The 25,411-nt window shown below is 42.1% G+C and overlaps 1 protein-coding gene and 1 pseudogene across 1 annotated transcript in view; both read left to right on the top strand.

Annotated features, from left to right (window-relative positions):
* The window catches only part of TBC1D22A (TBC1 domain family member 22A), a 2,197,648-nt gene that overhangs the window by 669,557 nt on the left and 1,502,680 nt on the right, over nt 1-25,411 (top strand). The window contains exon 7 of the mRNA XM_086967294.1: nt 14,034-14,096. Within this exon, the coding sequence (XP_086823420.1) occupies nt 14,034-14,096 (63 nt within the window). The remainder of the gene's footprint in view (nt 1-14,033; nt 14,097-25,411) is intronic.
* LOC147750657 (5.8S ribosomal RNA) lies at nt 3,277-3,430 on the top strand (annotated as a pseudogene).

A 25,411-nucleotide genomic window follows, 5' to 3' on the forward strand; every position in this document is an offset into this window, starting at 1 on the left:
TAAATATAGACAAAAACACATACACACTCACTTCCTCTATCTGTTTTGCAAGCCTCAAAAAAGTTTGATATTTTACAAAGTATTGTGTTTTCTCTCTTAATACTCCTACCAATCCGCATTTCCCTCCCTTTCCACTGCTCCCTTAAGCCCCTCTTATGCATCCTGCTTGGCATATAATGTATTTTAATATTTTATGTCAACTTGATTGTTGGAAAGTCAGAAGCTCACCCCTTCCCAATCTTCCTGACCAAGCTATGCCCCGGACTACCACCCTCTGACAGGGCGTCTCACCTCTCAAAAGCCTCTTTTGCACATGTATTTCATATGTTTTGTAGCGCTACACACACCAATGTAGGGTGTCAGAGCAATCAACATCACACTCACACTATTCTGAGAAATGAATCATACCTGTGTAAAAAAAAGTGTATAGGAAATGTTATGTCAGATAATGAGGACTACAAGGTGTTGGGTGGGTTTTACTAAAAATAATTTATTTTTACACAAACAAACCCTTTTTTACACTATTATCACAATGAAAGACTTTTGAGAAATATAACCTTTTAACCCAAGGGTCTCCTATGCCTTGAGTTTTTCATGCAGCTCTTTGATGACAGTTCATAGTTCACTGAGCTATAATAAGATTGTAACTTATGAACTGCAAGTAACAAAAATATATATGGGACAAAAGCAGTACCCGAGGAACTATCTACATAAAATACATGTCTATGATCTGCTTAGTACATGTACTTTGCTCAACAATTCTCGACCTGAGCAATTCTAGGTAAAAAGTCAAAACAGTCCAGTCAAAAAAATACTGATTCTCCAATTAAGTGATTTTCACAATATTTTCTTCTTTATTTCTTCACAGTTCATATGTAGTCACAGTACACAGTTCTTCCAATCCATTCCTTAATGTACAATTCAATGCCAACACGTGTTTCGTCCGGCTAATAAGCCTGAGGACTTCGTCAGGGCTATTGAGAAAGGTCTCTGTGAAGTGTTATCTAATGGGTTTGTTCTTTTTATAGCGAAAACAACCTGATTAATGGCTATTCCCCACTTGTATCTCAATTTTAGATTTCTAGACCAGTAATGTCTGGACCTTCACTTTATTTAAAAGTCTCCAGAGGATGGGCAATCTCATTTATAATCAAAACTTTCTTCTCCTTGTATGCCCGTTTTAATGTGTCTCGTGCAGTATCAAAAATCCATGGCAGCTCGGCGTCTACATGTACTTTGCAGCAGGCATATTAATCATCTGCCCTAATTTATGACTCAAACCCCCCATTAGAAAAAACGTCTGATCGCTCTCTATATCAGGTAGAAACATTTTTCTTGTTGCCTGAAAATTCCTGGACACACAAGGAAATCTGCAGCAGGTGCTGTTAAACACATAAGATCTAAACAGAGCGCCCAAGTTTGGTGCCTGGTGCAGTGGCACAGGTCGCAATGCCAGCCCTGTATGTCCAAATGGAAAACATGTGATTTATTCCTGCATGCTGGGAGAATATTCATGGCATTAGTTGTGTTATTCTTGAAGATAGCCCTCCTCTTGGGGCAGGGGGTTCTACCTGTAGCAATAACATAAGCCTGCTGTGCTGGCAAGGGCTTCCATCACAAATCAGTTTTTATCTGGAGCTGCACCTGCCATGTATATGGGAGACATTTCTGGGGAAGAATGTCTGCAACTATGACAGACAACTTAAGGTTTGAAGCCCTGGTCACCGCTAGCTCAGTGAAGCAATGCCTGTGGTTGTTCAGTCGATGGGCCAACTCTATGCCTATGTCTAAATGAGGTTTTAAACATGAATTTAAAATACAGTCAACATGTTTAGCTTTAAACGAGATTTCCAGCAGCATTTTTAACTTGTTTGATCTAGAATTTGGTAGAGTGATGCACAGACACTGAAAGTGCTCTCATAGTCCACTGAGTAAAGGACTATTGCTTGAGTGATTGAGGTAAGAGAGAAGATGCTTGAGGTTACTAAACAGCTATCTATGCAGCTTCAACATGTTACCTGGTAACTGAAGGAGACAAGCAGAGAATTTGGTGTGGGGTTGGGAGGGTATTTTTGGAGTGTAGTTGAAGACCTACCCTTTTTTGTAAACAAATTATTGCTGGCCTTTTGACCTTATAGATGAAAACTATTTCAGATTTAATTACTTGGTTCTGTAAAGATTCTTTCTAATTCTATATGTCCTCTGTGTAATTGATTCAGAAATACATGTCCCGCTCACTTGCACATTAATGGTGCTCCAGGTAAAGGTCCATGAGAAGAGCTGAAAGGGTTGCTTGAAAAATTAGGCTCTTTGGTTGGGACATTAAGAGACACACAAGCTATTTGGAGAAAACTGGATTTGTGTGGGATATGCTCACCCTTTGCATTTCATAGGAAGGAGAGGACAGGATAATATTAATCCAGAAACATGGATTCTTTTTTCAATGTTTGGAAAATATAGTGGTTTTAATTGTGTTAAATGCAGATGTTAACCAAAGGAAACAAGAGCTCGTTTCTCACCTTCATTTCAGAATAAAAGTAGCTCAACTCAGAAAGCTGTACATGGTTTTGTGGTGTCTAGGGAGTGGAATGGATATTAGCAGTTATCTGGTGAAAAGCTGATTTTGGAAATTTTAGGTGTACTTTATGTATGATTTTACCTGCAATGTGAACCCGGGATTGAACGTATGCATGTGCAAAGATGACTGAGGATGCACATTGTTTGCAGGTAAGCTTGTTTTATTCTCTGTTTCCACCCTGGACATTTCTTTATACTAGGTAAGAACAGAAACAGATTTAATCGTAGTTCATTCTCGCTTTGAATGGAAAAACCATGTGAACTGCTTCATGGGGTGGGAGGGTAAGCTGTCCCTGACTGCTCAGACTGTCACATGTGTTCACCCAGTGGGAAGTTGAGTGGCTTTAGCGGCGTGGGGGAACCTGAATCTTCTCCTCTTGGTCCCTCCAGGTACTTTGTGGACTAGCCCTGTATGACCAGGCTGCCTTTTGAAGACTCATGCCGACCAGGCTGTGAAGGAAAGCGATAGAGCTGGCTGCCCCCGTTGCCATGGGAACTGCCAGCCCAAAGTGATGGCAAGGTGGGGTATCCAGATTGAGCACCAGGAAATACTCTTTAAAATACAGTTGCTGACTCACTGGTGGAGATCCATGGTGAGTTGCTGGGCTGCCTTGCTGCATGGGTATTGGATGGGTGATGCTGCCTTCCCACCATCTCTCCTGCACATGAATGCGGGCAAACATCGTGAACGTTGCCTGTCACATTTTGTGGTGGATCACTCGACTGGCACGTTAATAAAGAACAGAACTAGTTACAAGAATTTGTTTGAATTGCAGGGCACATTGGTCATCGACACTTCAAACATACCTTGCAGCTCAGGGTTTCTTCCAGGGCTATGCCTTTCTGAGGGTCACTTAAATGTCAATCACTCTGGGTCGCTCCCAGGGCACGATTCAAACTGTCTCATGGGCTCCACTCCCTTTGTGTACCCAAGGTCAGACCAAATCACCCATCTCAAAAACCTCCTCAGTCCTTACTCGTAGGTGTGCTGCTGGCATGCCTGGACTTCTCACTTGGCTGCATGAGGTGCAAGTCTGTTTTTGGTGTCCCACTGCTGCCTGCATGCACTGCTTTGGGCACCCCAATGCACAGGCAGGGCAAGGAAGGCTCCCTGCGGGTGCCAGTTTTGACACTCACCAAGTTGGGCTTTGTACCAGGAATGGGTGCACTGATTCCAGCCCCCATGAAAAAGAGTGTCCCCCTGTTCTGCAGCCCAGGAATTGGTCAGGCTCCCTGATGCTTCACCATCCAAGTATGACCCCCAGATCTTATGTGGCAACTCACTGAATTTAAGCATATTAATAAGCAGAGAAAAGGAAACTAACCAAGATTCCCACCCTAACGGTGAGGGAAGAGAGCCCAGCAACAAATCCCTGCCTTGTGACAGGTGCGGAAAATGTGGCATACAGACTCAAGGGGCCCAAGTCCTTCTGATTTTGGCTCACCACACGGACAGTGATAGGCCAGTAGTGGCCTCTGGCATGCCAAGATTGGGCCTTGTTAGTCAGGTTGCGTGCGAATGCAGCCCAAAGCGGGTGGTAAACTCCATCTGAGGCTCATATAGGCACAAGACCAAGAGGCAACAAGTACCATATGGGAAAGTTTAAAATAATTTTAGAGAGAGCTCAAATTCCACTATTCTTACCACAAGGATATATGTCTTCCAGCAGCCAACCGTTCATAGTCATAGCAGCGGCTCATGCATGCATGCTCCTCACAACTCAGCAGGACAATCATATAGCCGGAGTGCACACCAATGTAGTTGCCGTGAGGTAAGCTTGATGATGGATCTAGGAAGGTACTTCCTAAGTACTAGCCTTGGCTTGCATGGCCACTCTGGTTGTCATCAGATGCTGTGGGTCTGGGCACTCTGGTCACCAAATTGGTCCTAGCCATCTGGTCTCCAGGTTGTCTGGGCCATCTGGTCGCTGGTTGGCCAGCCAGATGACTGGAGGGCTGATTTGTGCAGCTAAATGACTTAGGTTTCCACTGGGTTGGGGGCTTAACCTACTTTAACTCCCCAAACCATGTCTCCAGGAAGTTGGAAGCCACAAACTCAGGGCAGCCTGAACTGATGGACAGGGGTGACATTGTCTACTCAGGTCAGTGTGGCTGCAAACCAAGGAGGACTCTTGTGCCCATCTGGGGTGTAGAACAGAGATGGGACCTCTGTGAAAGCCCAGCCACCGGGCAGAGCCATCTATCCTGAGCTGGGCAAGGTACCATCAGACTGGGAGAAGTCATCTGGGGCTCCTGCAGGCTGAACATTTCCACAAATCCCCAGTGGGAGACAGCCAAAGCCATAGCTTCCCAGGCTGGCCCGGTCCCAGCAGGCTATGTTGCCAGTCTGCAGGAAGATCCTCCTAGCCAGCCCAGGGCAAAGTGGCAACCTGCCTGAAATGGTGTCCCAGGTTTCAAGAAATCCAGCAGTTGGATTGTCTGTTTCGAAATCATGTGGTAACTAAAACATCACCAGTGATGCTTTATCCTCAATAAACCTTACCAGTGACATTTCATTCATAAGGTCGATCAAACCAGTGGGCAAGTATGGGCGTGCCAACTCAGTGAACCATTCTACTCACCAAGCAGGCCTAATTAAAAAATTTCCACTGCACTATTTGTAATGCAGGTTTCATCATCAAAGTGTGTTTAAGCTTGATGAAGGCTTTGTCAGCAATATCAGTACCTGATTAAGTACATTCTTTTGTAATAAAGTTGTCAGGCAAGTTGCTTGTGTAGAAAAATCCGAAAACAATCTATGTGAATCCTTGAAACGGTCTAATCTCCTCCTTGAAATTTGGGGGTGGCATTTGCTCAAAGGCCTCCAATTTTTCTACCTGGGGTTGGACACAGACAGTTTCCTAAAGTGTATCCCAAATTTCTGACAAACTGCTAAATTATATTTTACTGGATTAACTGCAAGAATATTCTGTTGCAGCACCTGCTGCAGATTAAATATATGTATCTCCCTGGTTGGACTTAAGACAATATTAATATTGAGCTCTGCAGAATAGTTTCAGTAAGAGGGTAAGATCTTGTTTATTTGTCATTGGAATGTAGTTGAAGCCACATGTAAATCAAATGGCAAAACTTTGTAATGGAAGAGGCCATTTGGAGTGGAGAAGGCAGATTCCTTTCTATCTTGTTGAAATTCATCTATTTGGGCACACTATTGGTGAGTGGGAGCCCTTGCTGTTGGCCTTCCGACATTTTTTTTAGAAGTAATTCCATGTTTCTGAGGGCTTTTCGATCCCACTTCTGACCAGCCTTACAGTTACGGTTCTTTTTTTTCTTTTTGATATTTCTTAATTTCAGATTACACCACAAATATCTTCAATCATGGTTTATGCTCTCTTTGAATGCAATTACAGGTTCACAGGAATACTAGTATATATATTCCTTCACTTCTTTTAGAGTTTGGCCTGCTATATCTTAAATTCTCTTTCAATCAGTTCTCTGAGAAGTCTTCTTCAGAATGATAGTCTTCTTTGGAAGTCAGAGGAAAATGAAGGTGTCAATAGAGACAATCTCATCCCACACAGTGACTGCTGTTTCCATCTTACATACCATTATGGGAAGATGTTGTCCCACTCCCTTCTTTATCATTGGGAGGATATGCGCCTGACCTTTGGTTCCTTCTTCACTTTTGCCCTTTCTCTCCCAGACTGGTGAAAGAGTGATTCTTCTCAACTGAGCTGTGGCACCTTTGAAAACATACTCCTCTTGTCTTCTCGCTGGAAAATCTGAAACAGCATGTGCAGGAAAACCTTCCCTATCTGGCATAGGCGCATGACTCACTCTCTGACCAGAACACACTACTTCACCTAGTGTGAAAGACCAAGGACGAACACAGCATGAAAGAACTCTGTTCTGTCTCCATTGTGGTAGCAGGTGTCATTGGCTTTTCTTCATCTGTCTCACCCCAAAACCCTGTACAATGATTTGTCCAAAATATGTTTGAGGACTTGTTCCCCCCACTCCTGCTTAAGCCCCTGTCCAGTGGTGGTGTATGTTCTGGTTGTGGGGCATTATGTCCCTTTACAGATAACACCAGATTGTGAAATTGCTGTCACAAGTGTGTGTTCTATGACTAGAGTGAGCCAATAGACTTACATCATTTCAGTAATTTTCAGATCTTTGTGGCGAGGACCTGATCTTTAGTGATTGTGCTTTTGTTTTATTCCAATTGTGCATCATTAATAGTGCAGAACAATTAATCCACATTTGAATTCACATCTGTATACTGTCATAAAACTGTTGAGGTTCAAGAAATAGTTTTACGACCTGGTAAAGTGTGTTTTCATGGCTTATGCTTACTAGGCCTCAGTTTGACCTCGACTCCATCATTTCCAAAATGGATGTTACAACATTCTATATATTCTCATTTTTTTATTCTGTTGTACATAGTCAAACAAAATGTAAATGTGTTTATTACTGAATGTCACTTTTCTCAAAATAAGCCAGTGACAGGGCCTACTGTAACACTTTTTCAAGGACCTTCCGCTTGCATGTCGTATTACATTCACTGTGGTTCTCTGTTGTTTATGTAACTAGTGTGTTCTGACACTTCAAGATGGCATTAGGTCAGAAATGAGTGCTAATCTGGTTGGGTTTTGTGGTGGTTTGAAAAATTCTGTAATTAGATTTGTTGAAAATATAATTCTTTGTCCACACCACTATGATGTTGCAGTTCTAATACTTTCCTATGGAGAAAATGATTAAATATACCCTTGACTTTAACGGTGAGCCAGAACTCTTTTGAGATCTTCTCTGTGCTAGCTGGGATGTTGCCAATTTCTTACGGATTTTGCTGCACAATTGAGACTTGCCCTTTTACTGATTTTGCATATTATCCTGCATTGTTCCTATTACTGAGAGCCTTCGTGGCAATGTCTCTCTGGATTTAATTAATATTTGCTGCATCTGTGCTTTACTATTTCTGTATTTTACCCTTTTGAATTTTGTAATATACCTTCACGTTTTTTTTAATTTTCTGTTCCAGAAGTCACTTTCTGAGTCACTCCTTTCTTTATTTGACTATATTTTGAAATGCTATGTGTTACTGTGTCTCTGGGCACATTGCCTTATGATTTGATGTTAACATCGTCCTCGGTCTACCTAACTTGCCATTGAGCTGTAAAAAGTAGCGAACCAGCATGCCCCCACTAGCTACAAGGATTTGTGAGAGGCAATAGTGTGCATTCAGTGGCCTTAAATGATTTCACCAATGTCTTCAAATACGGGAGCCTTAGAGGAAAGATAGAGTAAGAGTGAGGTTAGATGGTGTCGGCCTTCAGTGTGGCCAGATATGTTAGTGGCCAGAATTATGAAATGTCTAATGGTAAGAGATGGAGCACAAGTGTATTGTCTTGAATCTGGTGTGATTTCTTTGGCTGTGGATACGTTACCTAGAGCTTGGTTGACTGAGAACAGGTATTTGGAGTATTGCCTACTCCTGAATCCCAACACTTAAGATTAACTCTTGGAGTCTTGGAAGCTTAAAATTGTTTGATTCTTCTGGAGTGCCAAGCTGTATTTTTACCGTGAAATAAGTATGTTCACCTTAATCTATTAATTTGCAGGTTTTAATTACTAGAGAGTACAAGGGTAATCTCTTCGTTTTTGTGTTTTAATTAGTGAGCATTTCAATGCAGCAAGACAGTTGATTTGGTTTTAGGCGGTTTTGCTTTACTTCCTTCTACAAGAGCTTCAATGCCCTATATAGGGATACTGAGTGCTATATAAATGCTACAGTGCAATACAATACTACTCATGTGTCCCATGCATTATGGTAATATAAAATTAGATTTGCTTATATAGATTGTATGAGCTTCAAAGTTTCTGTTCAGTTTCTATGTAGTGGAGGGCGGACTAGTTAATACTCTGTGAGATCACTTGCAACAGAGGGACATTATGTGTATTTGGTTTTCAGAATGTTTTTTTAATTTTATGATGGAGGTGAACCATGCTGGTATACCTAAGGGCCATGTCAGTGGTGGAAGAAAAGGATAATTACCTGTATGAAACGTGAGCATGAAGGTACAATGAATATCTTGGCATGAATGTGTAAAAGTGGCAGTTTGGTCAGGGGATCTATAAAGGAGGCATTGATAAATATAGGGAATGAAGTTGAGACTGGGCATTTGACCAGAATGGATGGTATGGATGAACTAGGTTTGATTTTCTGAGATATCTGAAACCAATTTTAAGTGAGATAAATACATGTAAGTTTTGAAAGGCCACGGATCCTCACTGCTGCATAAAATCTGAAACCTGAAAGAGTTTATTAAATTAGAAACATTTTGAAATATAATCAGCATTGACCATGTAAAGTGATTTTACTTATTTTAAGTGTTTGTATTTACTGCACTAGTTGCTAAATATATATTTTTGAAATGTGTGTGAATGGACCCTTGATTAACACACTCATGGGAGCTTTGTCCACTGATAGCTAACACATACACACGCACATGCTTTGATGGATGGGAATTTGTGTATGTTATTTTAGTTGAGGGACAGTTTGGTTCCACTCTCCCTGAGAAAGAATAGACTACTGTGGTTGGGAATGGAGCGTTGGGGTGGATGATTTTCAAGATATGCCTGGATGGATGATTGTTATTGAAAGCATTGGATCAATTAAATAAATGGGGCTCAATTCTGGATGCTTGTTGATGGTTAGATAAATTCATGTGGATTAGTTAGTGAATGTGGATAGTTGCATGTGAATGGATGAGTGAGTGTAGCTGACTCTATAGATGTGGGTAAATGGATGAATGAGTGTAGATGTCTTTATGAATTGGATGAGTGTGGATCTCTGATGGATGGGAAGGTGACTGGGTAGAAGAATGGATTGGTTTGGGATATGAGCAGGTGGGCGTGGCTACATAGAGAAATATGTGCGGCTCGGTATAGATAGAGTGATAGCTGTTGATGGAGGTCTCCATGGGGATACGTAAGTTTGGAAGAATGGATAGAGGAAAGGATATCAGTAGATGGAAGGGTTCAGAGGGACACCTGGGGTGATTTGGTAGAATAGATGGATGGATTGGTGGATAGATGGATTGTTTATAGATGGGTGTGGGTTAATTAGTGGTTTGAATGGATGGTATTTTTGCAAATGGAAGCATTTGTTTAGAAGAAAGCATGTTCATGGATGTGGATAAATGACTCTGGATAAAGGGATTGTAACAATGGATTGATGACTGAGCGAATGCTGAAAGAGAGAAGTAAAGCTCTTTCTAAGCACACCCAGAACACCTTCAAATATCACAATACGCAGTTTGTGCACTACTCTCTTGTTGAATGAGAGCTTGTATGTTTTAATTTAGACAATCTGTAAGCAGCTGCATGCCAATTTTGTATTTAGGACTCAGTAGTACTCATGGTTTCTGAAGATACTTTCCTCTTGAACACGGCGTAGTTGAAGCAGGGTCCTGCCTGCTATGCTTGGGCTCCTTTTCCTACTGCTTCTTGGTCAGTCTTTGTAGGAAAAGAGTGCCCCCCCACTTGTTTTTTGGAAAAGCTCTTAGTTATTAGCAACACATCCACTAGAGTTAGATATGTTCGGTATATTTATTTGTACCTTGAATCCAACAATTATTTAGAAAGTTCTGTACATTTCATGTCAGACAAAGAACACCACAAATATGACATAAATTTTAACATGAAAAAAAGGAAAAAATCACTAAATACATATATTGTACACAACAAAGCATTTACGTCAGTATTAAGAAAAATCACAAAAGTCAACAATGAAAAATTATTTACACAGTAATAGACAAAGTCACAAATGAAAGGAGATATCACGACACATCAATTGTGCCAGTCGTTACGCAACAATAGTATTTTGGTCGTGTTAATTATTTATTATGAATGCTTATTGTTTCTATCCCCTTTCTTGCCGACGCGTTTCGAACTTCATACATCAGTTACGAGTTCTCTTCAGGGCTTTGTTATTACTATCTGCCTGTGTGTAAAAGAAACGCTATTTAAGTATCAATTTTTTGGGCCTCATCTCCAAAGCTCACTTAAGGTCTTCTGCATTTAGAAAACGCCAAATTATTACCTGGGTAGTAGCCGGGTTTATCCTATGTCTTGTTCTGGGTAATAGGAATGTCAGTCTACAAGACGTTAAAAAATTAGTTTAGAGTCAAATACCAGTGTAAGCCCTACAATCACATCAGAAAAGAGCATTGCAAGACATACCTTTGTTTTAGTTTTACGGTGCGGGGGGGCGTCTCCCTATGGCACGGGGAAGCTTCAGTGACCTAGGGGAGGGCGACGAGGAAATCAGTACCAACAGATTGGATCCTTCCAAAAGCCGGAAACATTAGGTTAAAGGACTCCCCTTACCTCGTAAGGTGCCCCGCGGGCTTCGGGAGCGGTTCACTTTGCGCCTCACAGTTTTTCAGATTTATCGTCACTAATCAAAAAGTACCGCGTAGTCACTCGCAGTCACTCTCCGGTCTCATGCCCTATTAAAAAAGAGATCGGATTGCATTTTAGTTGCTCAATTGAACAACCCATCTCAGTGTAAGCACTCAGGCCCTCCGCTCACCTCTCACACAGCAGTTCACTTCCCGAATGATTCAAAGTCGAGGGCGGCGGTGGGGTTGCCTAGAGACTAAATGCGGTCACATGACCGTGGGTATTCTGGGGATTGTAGTTTTGGATACGCGCGTACCAGATGACTGGCCCTTAGATTTCAGGAATAGTGTCGCTTGTCCTCCTCTTGCACCCTTCAGTAAAGGTGGGGCTGTAAGGCCCCATGGAGTCCCATACAACCTTAGTGTTATAATCTGGACACCTCGGACAGAGTGATAAGTGCTCCTATGGTCCAACACTTTCTTGACTCAGACCATAGTGAAATGGATTTCAAGTGGACCGTATTGTGCACAGTAGTGCCATCAGGCAATAAGGGCCCAATTGACATCGAGGAGACCCTGCTAAGAAAAGAGGCTTACCTGATCTTAAAATTTAATAGCGCACAAAATGGATTGAACACTCTGTCCGAGGTGTCCAGATTATAACACTAAGGTTGTATGGGACTCCATGGGGCCTTACAGCCCCACCTTTACTGAAGGGTGCAAGAGGAGGACAAGCGACACTATTCCTGAAATCTAAGGGCCAGTCATCTGGTACGCGCGTATCCAAAACTACAATCCCCAGAATACCCACGGTCATGTGACCGCATTTAGTCTCTAGGCAACCCCACCGCCGCCCTCGACTTTGAATCATTCGGGAAGTGAACTATTGTGTGAGAGGTGAGCGGAGGGCCTGAGTGCTTACACTGAGATGGGTTGTTCAATTGAGCAACTAAAATGCAATCCGATCTCTTTTTTAATAGCGCATGAGACCGGAGAGTGACTGCGAGTGACTACGCGGTACTTTTTGATTAGTGACGATAAATCTGAAAAACTGTGAGGCGCAAAGTGAACCGCTCCCGAAGCCCGCGGGGCACCTTACGAGGTAAGGGGAGTCCTTTAACCTAATGTTTCGGGCTTTTGGAAGGATCCAATCTGTTGGTACTGATTTCCTCCTCGCCCTCCCCTAGGTCACTGAAGCTTACCCGTGCCATAGGGAGACGCCCCCCCCGCACCGTAAAACTAAAACAAAGGTATGTCTTGCAATGCTCTTTTCTGATGTGATTGTAGGGCTTACACTGGTATTTGACTCTAAACTAATTTTTTAACGTCTTGTAGACTGACATTCCTATTACCCAGAACAAGACATAGGATAAACCCGGCTACTACCCAGGTAATAATTTGTCGTTTTCTAAATGCAGAAGACCTTAAGTGAGCTTTTGAGATGAGGCCCAAAAAATTGATACTTAAATAGCGTTTCTTTTACACACAGGCAGATAGTAATAACAAAGCCCTGAAGAGAACTCGTAACTGATGTATGAAGTTCGAAACGCGTCGGCAAGAAAGGGGATAGAAACAATAAGCATTCATAATAAATAATTAACACGACCAAAATACTATTGTTGCGTAACGACTGGCACAATTGATGTGTCGTGATATCTCCTTTCATTTGTGACTTTGTCTATTACTGTGTAAATAATTTTTCATTGTTGACTTTTGTGATTTTTCTTAATACTGACGTAAATGCTTTGTTGTGTACAATATATGTATTTAGTGATTTTTTCCTTTTTTTCATGTTAAAATTTATGTCATATTTGTGGTGTTCTTTGTCTGACATGAAATGTACAGAACTTTCTAAATAATTGTTGGATTCAAGGTACAAATAAATATACCGAACATATCTAACTCTAGTGGATGTGTTGCTAATAACTAAGAGCTTTTCCAAAAAACAAGTGGGGGGGCACTCTTTTCCTACAAATACAGTACAAGGTCCAGCCTTCCCCATTTCTTAAGGACCTAACTCCTTCATAGTAACAAATCTTGGTCAGTCTTGGCACTCCTATATAGATCCTGGTGAAGATGCTTCTATTACAGTGCAACAGACTCTCTACATTGCAATGTCTTCCAGGATCAAGTTTAGTACTTGCCTAATGCCATGCTCCATGCATAGGCATGCCTCCAACAGCAGGGACCTGTTCTCCACCCAGTGCTCGGTCACTGTCGCGGCTGCCACGTATAAAGGGTGGTGAGGCGGGAGTTGGAGGGCGGAAGGTCATACGGGGGAAGAAATAATATATTATTTTAAAAATCAAAACCTACCTTCATCCGCCGGCAGCCTCCAGCATCACGTTGCCTCTCCTTTTCGGCCTGGGTCCCAGCAGCCCCTGGGATAGGCTCCCATCCAATCCCCGTACTGTAGAGCAGCACGGAGATTGGGCTGAGCGGGCTCAAAAGATTCCCATCTCAGACCAGGGAATCGGTGGGGTTTCTCCAGCTTGGCTGCTCAATGCAAAGTGTGCATGTGTGTTTTGATTGGCCGGTAATGGCAGCCCAAACACACATGAGCACTTGGGGAGTGGAGTGTACGTAGCACTTCTCCTCCCCCTGGCATGCCTAGGCCCTCCCTACAGCACTGGCTAAGAACCGGCAAAATAAATAAATGCAAGAACCTCGTTTTATTTTACATTTTCTGGCCAGTAAGTGGGGCAATGCTCCTACACCATTGCGCAAGAGCCGCCACTGGTCACTGCTTTCTTGTTGAGACCCTGGATTCAGGATGCCCTGGTCCTTTGTATGATAGCGAGTAGTGATGTTATTGCTCTGCCCTTTTCAACTACTGTATCCTTCAGACTACCAGTCTGATGTACAGAGTGTGATACTTTCGAACTGAGGATATTATTTGATTTTCGGTAATTATTAAACTACTACTTGTTGACAATACAGAATTGCAAGCAATGTCCAGTTTCATTATGCCTCTTCTGTTTTGTCTGTCACTCATTGTCTGTCCTCTCTTCAAACTAAAGTTACCATAATCCCTTTGTGTGACTCAAAGGCGATGTATATTCTCATTCATATTTTTCTTTCAATCCATAGATTCACATTGATATTCCTCGTATGACTCCTGACACTTTAATTCTGCAGCCGATTGTTAAGGAGGTAAGAAAGTCTGCATTGTTATGAAATACTATGACTAAAGTTTTAAGTTTGTAAGTAGCCAGATTATTTCCATTTTTAAGCAAAACTTTATTTTATATCAGTGATTTATGCAGTGTAATTGCTCTGAAATTCACAGTGTGTCTTTCATAATCCTAGTGGCTTTGGTATGGCCTGCATTTTCGCTTGTCTCTTAAATGTTGTAGCCTGTGAGGGTTTGCCATCGCTTTGGTAGGATATCATGTAAATGGCAACTCAGTTTACACCCACCACTTTTCTTTTTAAACTGTCTGGAAAGGATGTTTTGGATTGCGGGTCCTTTCTTGTCAAGCCACATCATTTTCTTGTGTTGAATATTTACTTTTTGCTGATTTAGACTACAACCACGTTAATGGGGCCCCTTTTAATTCCATTGGAGCCGGTAATAGTGGATATTGAGGAATTACAAATGAATAAACTGAGAATGACCAATTCCAATGCAATTCCACTTTTCTCAGGGGAAATTGCATGTTCAACTTGCATCCCCTATTGATTCACCTCCACGAGTTACAATTGTAGTGTTACGAGGCACCTGCATTAGAGTTGCGCTGCTTCAACATGCTGGAGGTGATTGTGGGCTCATGCACCGGTTTTGAGCATAATGTTAAGTCTGGTATTTCTGTCCCAAACAGTTTGTTCACCATTTTCCCCCCAATTAACACCACACCACTCTACAAAGGAGGCATCAGCGAATTTGCTATTCAAAAGGCTAGTGACTGATGTGATTTCGACAGCACCACAATAGAGGCCGTTAAAGCTGGATCACTGACCGAGCCAACAGAAAGGCATTTGGAACAATCTTTAGGCCAGCAGGAAAAGAGGTGCTGGACCCAGTGACATCTGAGAAGGGAATAGTGGTACTAAACAGAGACCTCAATCCATGAAGCAAGTTCAGAACCCCAATTCAGTGCAGCCACTGGAAGATAATCGCCAATGCAGAGAAAATGGTAACCGCAAGAAGGAGAGTTGAGGCAATAGCTTCTCTATGTTCTAGAATTTCATAGATCAGAAGAGGAACAAGGGCAGGTGAATTCAAAATATGAGGGGGAAAAGATTTTAGAATGAGAGAAATTGGAACTCTAAGTTCCCGATCATCCAACTATGCAGCTTCCCCTCTAGGAGATGAGGCACACAGAGGAGTGAACCATCCGAAATGATCCCGTATCCAACGGAGACTAGCCGAGGCAACACCAGTTACCATCTGTGGTAGAATCTCCGATCATCTCAGACACTGTGCTAGCTGAGACTGCAATAAGGAGTCACTTGTGACATTTAGAACCCAGTTAGGGAGAGATCTAGTGTGTGACGCGGCACCTATGTAAAGAGACACTAGTTAGTTGGACTTTGAATCTGGTCACAGTGAGGAGCCAATAAAAAGGATCTGCTGCCCCTCTACACCAGTCCTGAATGTGTAATCAGTCTGATTTAGTTACCCCCAATTAGTTCCACACCCAATGTTTCTCACCAGTTAATGAGCCAACTCCATTTTCCTTAACCTGTATATTGGGAGATGGATAACTATAATACATGGAAGGTGCCTGTTTATTAATATGCAAAAACGTTAAAACTGATTTTGAGTGACATTTTCAAAAATGAGTGCAGTAGTCTGAGTACAGGGCTTACATTTCATTGCTGTTTCAATGACCATAACAATGTTTTTAAAATGTTTTTGAGTTCCTGGCCCCCGAGTGAAAACATTTTGGTGATTTTTGTTTTGCTTTTTTCTCAGAAACCCTTAAAAAACGGTTTCATGTTTTTCGTAAATCCAGGAAGTAGCAGAGTGGTAAAAAGTCGCCCCTTCATCTTGAGTAGTTGAAAAAAATGTGCGAATAGCGGGGGTGTCTAATGAATATGTGTGAGATATTGAAAGCTGAGGTGCCCGTCATCACATTCTGATGGGGGGGCCGGCGGTCATTTTGCATTACGCCACTGCAAGCAGCCATGTCATCATGCTTGCCGATGCGAAGTAGAGAGAGAGACAACATTCAGAAAAGACTACGTTTAGCTATCAGTGGGCCAGGGCTCCTTAGGTTGAGTGGATATTTTATAATGTACCGCATGTGACAAGGATTTCCTTCACATTGCAGTATAATTGCCTACTTTATATATAGGCATTGGGCACTAAACGTGGAAGTTGCAGGGGCAGTTACTAATTTAATTGTGTGAATAACATGCTGGACAGAAACACGTATATTTACTGGACTAATAATTTAACCTGCCACTGTGCAAATAATTACATGCTTTTAAAACTAGCCCATGGCATTGCAATATGGATAAATGAGCCAACTCCTCTTAATTTTGGACTAATCTGGGACGTAGTTTCTCTTTGCCACTTTCTACATATTGCTTCATAAAAATGATTTCTGAAGTCTTTTTAGTGGATAGAAAAGATACCCAATAATTAATTTTGCACTAGAAAGCATGTTTCTAAAAATATGTTTGGCCGTTACTCTGTATTTTTCCAATTCCTGCTGGTCTATGTTCTTTACTTTGCTGAGCACCTGGTTGAGGGCAAATTGCTACCACTCTCCCTAACCTTCTTTTTTCTGATGGAGTGCATCTCCTTGGAGTACTGCATTTGCTAATGTTTGTGCATGCACGCTAGTTATCGATAGAAAATGAAATAGCGTTGTAAGACTCGTGCAATACAAGCCAGAGATTCAATATTGTACCAATTTGCAGATTTGAACTGGTTGTTGTTTAACAAGAAGATAGAAACATGTATCCAGAATTTGGTTCAGCAAAAACATTATCGAATAGTGTATCCTAATTTTAACAATTTAGGAATGGGAATTTAAAAAAGCTTTTGCAATGCAATCTGTCTCTCCTTTGGGACCTTGTATGTATTTAGCTATCCAGCACATTAGCCTGGGTGCTAAAACATCTACTGTTCTTTAACATAGAGGGAAAGTAAGCACCGAACTGCGGAACACATCAGGTATGGGGACACATGGAGAGAAATACTGCCTATCAGTGGGAAATTGCATTGTTCAGAGCTCTGTTTTTAATATAAAATCAGAGCCTGTCATTTCATCATTATCTTATTTCCCTTGGACGGATTCTTTTTTACAAATTAATGTGTCGCCATTACATGTAGGCAGTTACACTAATCCAGTGGTAGCCACAAGATATGATGGATGCCCACCACTTGGCAGGAATGCCCATAAGAAGCCAAGCACAGCTGACAGAAGACAGTGAGTCCACACTATGCCACGGTATGCATTATATGAAACAGGGCCTCAAAAACACCTAGCCACCTGTACAACAGGAGTATACCCATCATTATGTCAAAATGGTGCATAATTGTGTCCTTGGATATCGCCCTGCCAACTGCCACACCTTGTGGAGGCTCCAGACACTTGGGACACAGATTCCCTTAAACCAACACACTATAGTTCTTCAATAGACATTCTTCTATAGGAGGATGTCAACTTGCTACAGCTATGCATTCAGTTGCATTATGGATGTTTTCTTGAAAGGTATGGAGCAACAGATTTTTCTAGGGTAGCAGTGTGAGAAGGGGGCAGTTATTCCATAGTTTTATTCAACACATTCTGGATACATATCCTTTAGACAACCTTCACTTAACATATTTGTGATCCATACACAGGCGCCCTTCGGACATCCACCGGCAAGCACACTCCATGATAGCATGCCAACACAGACTCCAGCCAAGTCCCCTGAGCTGCCCCTCTATGCCCCTGATGTCTACATTATTTACTATCCATAACTCGCACACAACCCATGCAAGGCAAAGCTTTAAAATTATGCCCTGGAATGTCAACAGACCTCTGGACCACATTAAACAGACGCCCTTTCTCTGCTATGCCAAATGATTTCAGTCCACTATCAGTCCACTATCCCAATGCTGCAGGAGACCCATCCGTCAAACATTTGGCTATGATAGACTATTGCAAGCTAGACATGCAAGAGGCTCTGGAGGAGTGGTGCTCCTAATGCACAAGTCCTTCCCATTTCTGGCTCACTCCACTGCTGCATCCCCCCTAGGCTGGTACGTGGGTGTATAGAGCCTTTGTGAGGGAAGGCACGTTACCTTCCTATGTGTTCCGCCCCAACTGTCCTCTCAGGCCCATGACACTGTCAAGAAAGCATTTTTGGACCTCCTACAAGGTACCACTGTACTGTGGGAGAATTCAATGTGGTTCCCGACCTGGTCCTGGATGCGACCGGAGCCCCCTTCCAAAAACCATTTCAGTCAGTCAGTCAAAATACTTTATTGCGATAAATCAATATAAAAAAAAGGCGCAGTACAATAAATATACAATATCAATAATTCATACAAAACAAAACACAAAACACACACACATCATTCACAATTTAAAATATACTTTTTAAAAAGATAATCATATTAAAAACGAGAGAAGGAATAAGATTTAAAAATACATCACTAATTTCATAAAATCAACGTTTATCACACTATAAAATACTCTCTCCTCCGTTGTCTTTACTCCCAATACACGGTGTCCTTTATAAAACAAGAAGCAAACTTCATGAGGATATGTTCAATCTCGCGTTTCTCATAAGCCAGTTCTTTGAACGCACAGCACCCACCAGATCGCTGGCTACGTGGAAGGTGACACTAGGGTTGTTTAGTAGCTGCAGGTAAAGGAGTGCTGGCCTAACTTGCAAAAACCCTGCCTTTTTGAGAACAGGCACAAGAAACTTTCTCCTCTCCTCTATAAAATGACCATAAAACATCATGAAATGCATAGTGTCCTGCGACGAAAAATTATCGCAGGAACAAGGTAATGATTGGTCAGGCTTACACCATGTTGGATATCGACCTAATATCAGATGTATCATGTTTAGACGGAAGCGAGTTAAAAGGAACCTATGAAAGGGGCGGTTAACCAAGGTAAGGTAAAATTCAGGACCTGGGAGATTGGCAACCAAAAGGTTAGCTCTAACAGTTGGTTTTATGAGCTCCTTTTCCTCTCTTACTGAGGCCAACCTCATATGCATATCCCTTTTGGTTATGGCAATGTCTTTATGTGTGATTGTTTCCGGTGAGGAAAAGAGCTCAGATCTTCCCAGTACGTTGAACCCATTTTTTACATAAGTCAGCCACTTAATTTTATGTACATTATCAAGTGAAAAATCATTTGAAAAAGGCAAAACAATTGACCAACTGTTGGGCACTGTTGGCATTTGTGATGCCTGGCGAGTGTGGTATCACATCGACAAATAATACATACACACCGCTGCTGCTAACAACACACTCTCATGGATAGATATATTTATTCTGCCAGCAGCAGATGTTATAAACATAACATACTCAACATTTCTACTCAGAGGAATTTATGCCCACCTGCCTATAATAGCCAATTTGGGGCCCGGACCGAATGTATTGGCCCATATGGCTGCTTAACTCATGGTACATCACAGAAGATCAGTGCTCTGACTTCCTTGTGACTGAACTTCAGATGTATGTAGACATACACAAGGGCTCAGTGACCATTCCAGGCACATTCTGGGCGGCAGTTAAGGCATCGGGCAAGGACTGGCAAAAACTTACATTACATACAAGATAAGGCATTTGAGAGGTAGCAGCATGTGACCGCTCTTGAGGCTCTAATTCTGGCGCTGGAAAGCTGATCCCAGAGAGAGGCATCATAAACCCTTAAGACCAACTCCACATGGTAAGAAATGAATTGAAACAAATTTCCCTTGAAATGGCCAAACGCTACTGGGTAGAATCAACGTCCCAACTCTACTAGGTAGAATCAACAAGGCGAGTCTGTGAGCACGGGGAGAAAAGGGGGAATCTTCTACAGTGGTTAACCACTGATTGGCCTGAAATCCAGAGGTACCCCAAGATCACTAATGACAGGTAGACACCTAGGAATGCAGTCATTGATATAGCAGCTATATTTGCAAACTAGTACAGCTTCCTATGTGCTGAGAGCCTATGACCCACATATGATAGGGAGAACTTGATCCTGAATGACATACCTCTTACAAACCTTCTTCCCCAACTAGAGAAAGCTTTCACAGGGGAAGAGATAAATGAAGCCTTGCTGGATATGAAAGTCAGCAAAACACCTGCCATATGATATGTGCGGGTGGCAATGACCTATTTGCTCAACCTACAAAACCCATGTGCCATCCTATTGGTGTACTTTGAGAAGACATTTGACTTGGTTCACTGGTCCATTTTGACTGGAGTTCTTGAGAAGATGGGAATCACCCCAGATTCAAGAGCTATTTTAGAATGTTGTACTCAGTCCAGTTGATCCGAGTAAAGACTAATGGAGTGGTTTTGATTCTCTTTCCTATCAGTAGAGGTGCTAGACAAGCATGTCTCCTGTCCCCACTTCTTTTTGCCCATGCCCCTGGTTAGCTTTATTTGATGTGACACTCAGGCTAGAGCTGGGATTGCACTCTATGCAGATGATGTGCTGCCCTTTTCAGGTCCTTAATGCTTGGAAATCTTTATGCTCTACGATCAAGTGCCAGGAGTGCTCATAAACTAGGGCAAGTCACTGCCGGTGTCACTTCAGGGCAGCTGCAAGATCTCAGCATGTCACTCCTACATAACCATTAAACCGCATAGCTTTGAATACCTGGGGGTCTTTATCTCGCAGAAGCCAGCCCTAACATAGAGTCTGGACCGCCCACCCACCCCTGTCACCAAGATGAATTTTGCCAAACCTGCAATGCAGAGTGGCCCTATTTAAAATGTGATATGTCCAAGTTTCTAATATACCCTCCAAACCTTCCCACTGGGAATCCCACACAAATGGTTTCAGGATCTAGCCTCCTCAAAACGCTCCTTTCTTTGGGCCAGGCGAGCACCCTCTTCTCTCTCCCAAATCACTTGGGACAAATGCCAGCAAATGATATATGATTTCGAGCTAGGCTAAACTCAGTCAAGAGCACGGCCCTTTACTTCCTGGACCGGTATCACACATTGACCCAACTCACACCAAGGCAAGAAAAAATGCTCCAGCACACTGCCCAACTTGAGAAATTCACAGGGTGAGATATAACAGGCATCACCTCCCTGGGAGATGTATGGCATAACTGTCAATTGAGCCCCTTTCAAGAACTCCAGAGACAATTAGACCTCTCACAGACCAATTTAATAAACCATATAACGGGAGGGAAGGTCCCACCGGACCATTACTCACTTGAGGTAAAACTCATGACGGTTTATCTGGGAAAAGGAGCTATATAGAACTAAGGAAGAGGCTTGGCGCACAGCAAATGTAGGGTAAACACAAAGTGTAAAAAACAGTTGATGGAGTGAGAGAAGATAAAGGTGCTCTAACAGGTGACGTAACTGGCCAATACGTCCGGATAATTATAGCAAAACAGTGTGTTACGTGGTACGTAAACACATCCCTGTATGCAGGCACACTTGTATAGTTCAGCGTAGCTGATTCAAAAAGAAGTTCAAATCCAAGGTTTTCAAAATTCGTATGTATTTAGTACGTATTTCACAAGTTCGTTATGCAGTGGCGTTACATCACGCCATATAATCAGTTGAAAGTAATCCAATGATGTATGTTTCAAAGTATGCTCCAATGCATTTCGGACTCGTCTAGTCCTTTATCAAGGAGCACTATGGGAAGGATACAACAACAGCAATTTAGATCAACGAAGGGCAAACAGCTGTAAAGTTGTGTACATGCAGAGAAGGGAGCGAGTGTGAAATATAGCAATTAGGTGAAAGCATGAGGTTAAGGAAAGGTGTGGCATAGAACGTGCGGTTGTTAAACAAAAATTCAAAGTCGGTGTGGATCCATGTCAGTAACAACGAGTGATTCAGTAAACATGCACGTATGGTGATGTCATGCGTTGAGTGAGATAAATTAAAACGGCAGTGCTTTGTGGTGTTGTGAACGAAAATTAAAAATGGGAAGTGAGACGAAATTAATAGTGCAACATGAAAGTATCTTACGTTTCCATGTTGAAATACAGCTCACATCGGTGCTGCAAGGAACAATGAAATGTTCATGAAACAATTAACCACAAGCGAGAACGCTTGTGAAAAGAATAAACACACCGCCATGCGGTCGCGGTAAACTTACTGTGAAAGGTTCAAAGGAGTAGACTACGTGTCTCGAGCTTCGCGTAGGTACTGCGGAGTTCGGAGGGAAAGTGTGGGGTGTTAGAAATAGAGGAAAGACACCCGGAAGAAAGAAAAATGGGGGCGGCCATCTTGTAGTGGTAAAAGACCAGAAAATGTGTCATTGTGAAAATAAAATAAAACAACTGGTAAAAGTAACAGAGTAAATGCAGAATGCGGGTGCAATATATCAAGCCACCATATTATAGGTAACAACTCAATTCAGTCCGGTCGTTAAGCCCAAAAGGCTTCAAAGATTGGAGTTTATAAATCCACGATGTCTCTCGTTGTAAGAGGATTTTGTTGTTGTCTCTGCCCTCACAGTGGGCAACCATTTCCAATACCAAGTACTTCAGCTGGGCTACACTGTGGTGTGCCTCGTTGAAATGTGTTGCCAGAATGGATTTAGTGTTCTTGGTGCGGATGTTTGATTTATGCTCATTGAGTCTAATTTTTATTTTTCTGCTGGTTTTTCCCACGTAGATTTTTCCACACGGGCATTTGAGTAAGTAAATCAAGTTGGCTGAGTCACAGGTAGCGTCTACTTTTAAGGGGATCTCAAATCCTTTCATGGGGTGATGTATAATATTACCTCCAATGACATTATTGCAATTATTACAATGATGGCAGGGACGTGTACCTGTGTGTTTCCTCGGCGTGTCAGTGGGTTTTGATAAGATCTCTCTAATGTTCATGGGTCGGTTGTAGGCAAAAATCGGGGGATCTTTAAAGAGGTCTCCAAAATCAGGTTCTGACGACAAAATTCGCCAGTGTCTTAGTATGATTTTTTTATAAATCTTACTTGAAGTGGAAAATTTAGAAACCAATGTCAATCTGGGATTGGGATCCTTTTTTTTGCTTTTTAGAGCTTCAGTTCTGGAGATGGTGAGTATCCTGTCTTGTGCTTCTTTAACAACGTTGTCAGGGTAACCTCTGGTGGAAAATCTAGAGGCCATCATTTGAATTTGAGAATCTCTTCTATTTTCATCTGATACTATCCGAGTGACTCTCAGCATCTGGCTGAATGGGAGGTGTCTTTTCAGGGAGTCTTGATGGAAACTGCTATACAGCAGGGTGTTGTTGCGATCTGTTTCCTTACGATATAAATCCGTTTGAATGCCATCTGTGGTAATTCTCACTAGTACATCCAAAAATGTGATTTCTGTGGCTGAGATATTCCAGGTGAACTCAATGCGATCATCTCTGGTGTTCAGTGTGGATAAGGCTGATTCCAGGTGCTCCCGGGAACCTTTCCAAATGAAGAAAAGATTGTCTATGTATCGTGCATAGAGCTTAAGATTGTCATTCCAATCCGCGTTCTTCTCAATGTTGTTGACTTCAAAGTTACCCATATAGATATTCGCGTATGTCGGCGCGGCGCAATTGCCCATTGCCATCCCAGACATTTGTAAATACCAATGGTCCTCAAAACAAAAGTAACTATGGTACAATGTAAATACCATAAGTTCTAAGATGAAAGTTTTCAACGGGTCTGAAATGTCAGATTCTAGTAAAGCTGATTCAATGGCTTCAATTCCCCCCATATGGGGGATGGAGGTGTATAGACTCTTAACATCGGCAGTGCATAACAGTGTTTGCTCGTCGTTCTTGATTTCAACGGAGTTTAATTTGTTGATAAAGTCGGTGGTGTCACGGATGTAGCTTTTTAAGCTTGTCACCATGGGTTGTAAGTGACGATCAATGAATTTCCCGGTGGGTTCGTGGATTGACCCCCGTGTGGATACGATGGGTCGAAAAGGTGGATCCATTAAGTTTTTGTGTATTTTAGGCAGCATGGTGAGAGTAGGACTTTTGGGGTGATCTACGGTTAAGTATCGCTTAGTTCTGTCATCAATGATGTTATTTTCTCTGGCGTTGTCAACGATGTTCAGTAGCATTGTTTTGAACTCCTTAGTGGGATTGCCCTCAAGTGGCAAGTAGGTTTCAGCGTCAAAGACGTGTTCTCTGGCTCTACGAGTGTAGAGGTCCGTATTAAGGATGACTAAGGCGCCACCCTTGTCGGCTTTCAGACATTTGATTGACTGGTTGTTGGCGATGTTCTTCAAGGTGTCATATTCCTTATTAGTGATGTTCCTGCGTTTGGATTTGTTGTAATTAATCTTCGCTATGTCCTGACGGACTAAAGTTTCAAAATTGTCGATACTCTTATGGCTGCTTGGGGGCATGTAATTGCTTGTAGGTCGTAGGCCAAGTAGTTGATCCGGTTTGGTTTCCACAACGGGTTCCAAAACTTTTTCAAAAAAATGTTTTAAACGCAATTTTCTGGTAAGCTTAAATGTGCTGACTTCTAATTCAAGAAGATTAGTGCTGCTAGTTGGAATGAAAGACATGCCTTTTTGTAGAGTTTTAATTTCATGGGGTGTGAGATTGGTATCAGAAATGTTTATGACTAACGATTCTTCCTCGTTTTGGGTTTGTTTTGAGGTTGGCTCTTTTCGTTGTTCTTTCTTTGTTCTTTTGCCCCGTCTGGGTCGTCGGTTCTGTCTGGGCCTAACTCTAAAAAAGGCTCCGTGGTGGTTGTAGATGAGGTAGATGGTTGTGCTAGTCGATCTTTAGAGGTTGTGCGTTCCGTTGGTTGATGTCTTGGGGGACGGTTGGTGTTGTCACTGTCAGATGATGAAGTGTCGGTGTTCTGGGAATATGGTTTGTTTCTTCGTCGTTGAGCGTAAACATCCGCCCAAGTATAAACTTCCCCAAGCACCTGGAATCAGCCTTATCCACACTGAACACCAGAGATGATCGCATTGAGTTCACCTGGAATATCTCAGCCACAGAAATCACATTTTTGGATGTACTAGTGAGAATTACCACAGATGGCATTCAAACGGATTTATATCGTAAGGAAACAGATCGCAACAACACCCTGCTGTATAGCAGTTTCCATCAAGACTCCCTGAAAAGACACCTCCCATTCAGCCAGATGCTGAGAGTCACTCGGATAGTATCAGATGAAAATAGAAGAGATTCTCAAATTCAAATGATGGCCTCTAGATTTTCCACCAGAGGATACCCTGACAACGTTGTTAAAGAAGCACAAGACAGGATACTCACCATCTCCAGAACTGAAGCTCTAAAAAGCAAAAAAAAGGATCCCAATCCCAGATTGACATTGGTTTCTAAATTTTCCACTTCAAGTAAGATTTATAAAAAAATCATACTAAGACAC

This window comes from Lissotriton vulgaris, chromosome 1_1, assembly GCF_964263255.1.
Source record: "Lissotriton vulgaris chromosome 1_1, aLisVul1.2, whole genome shotgun sequence".
In the NCBI taxonomy this organism is placed as follows: Eukaryota; Metazoa; Chordata; class Amphibia; order Caudata; family Salamandridae; genus Lissotriton; species Lissotriton vulgaris.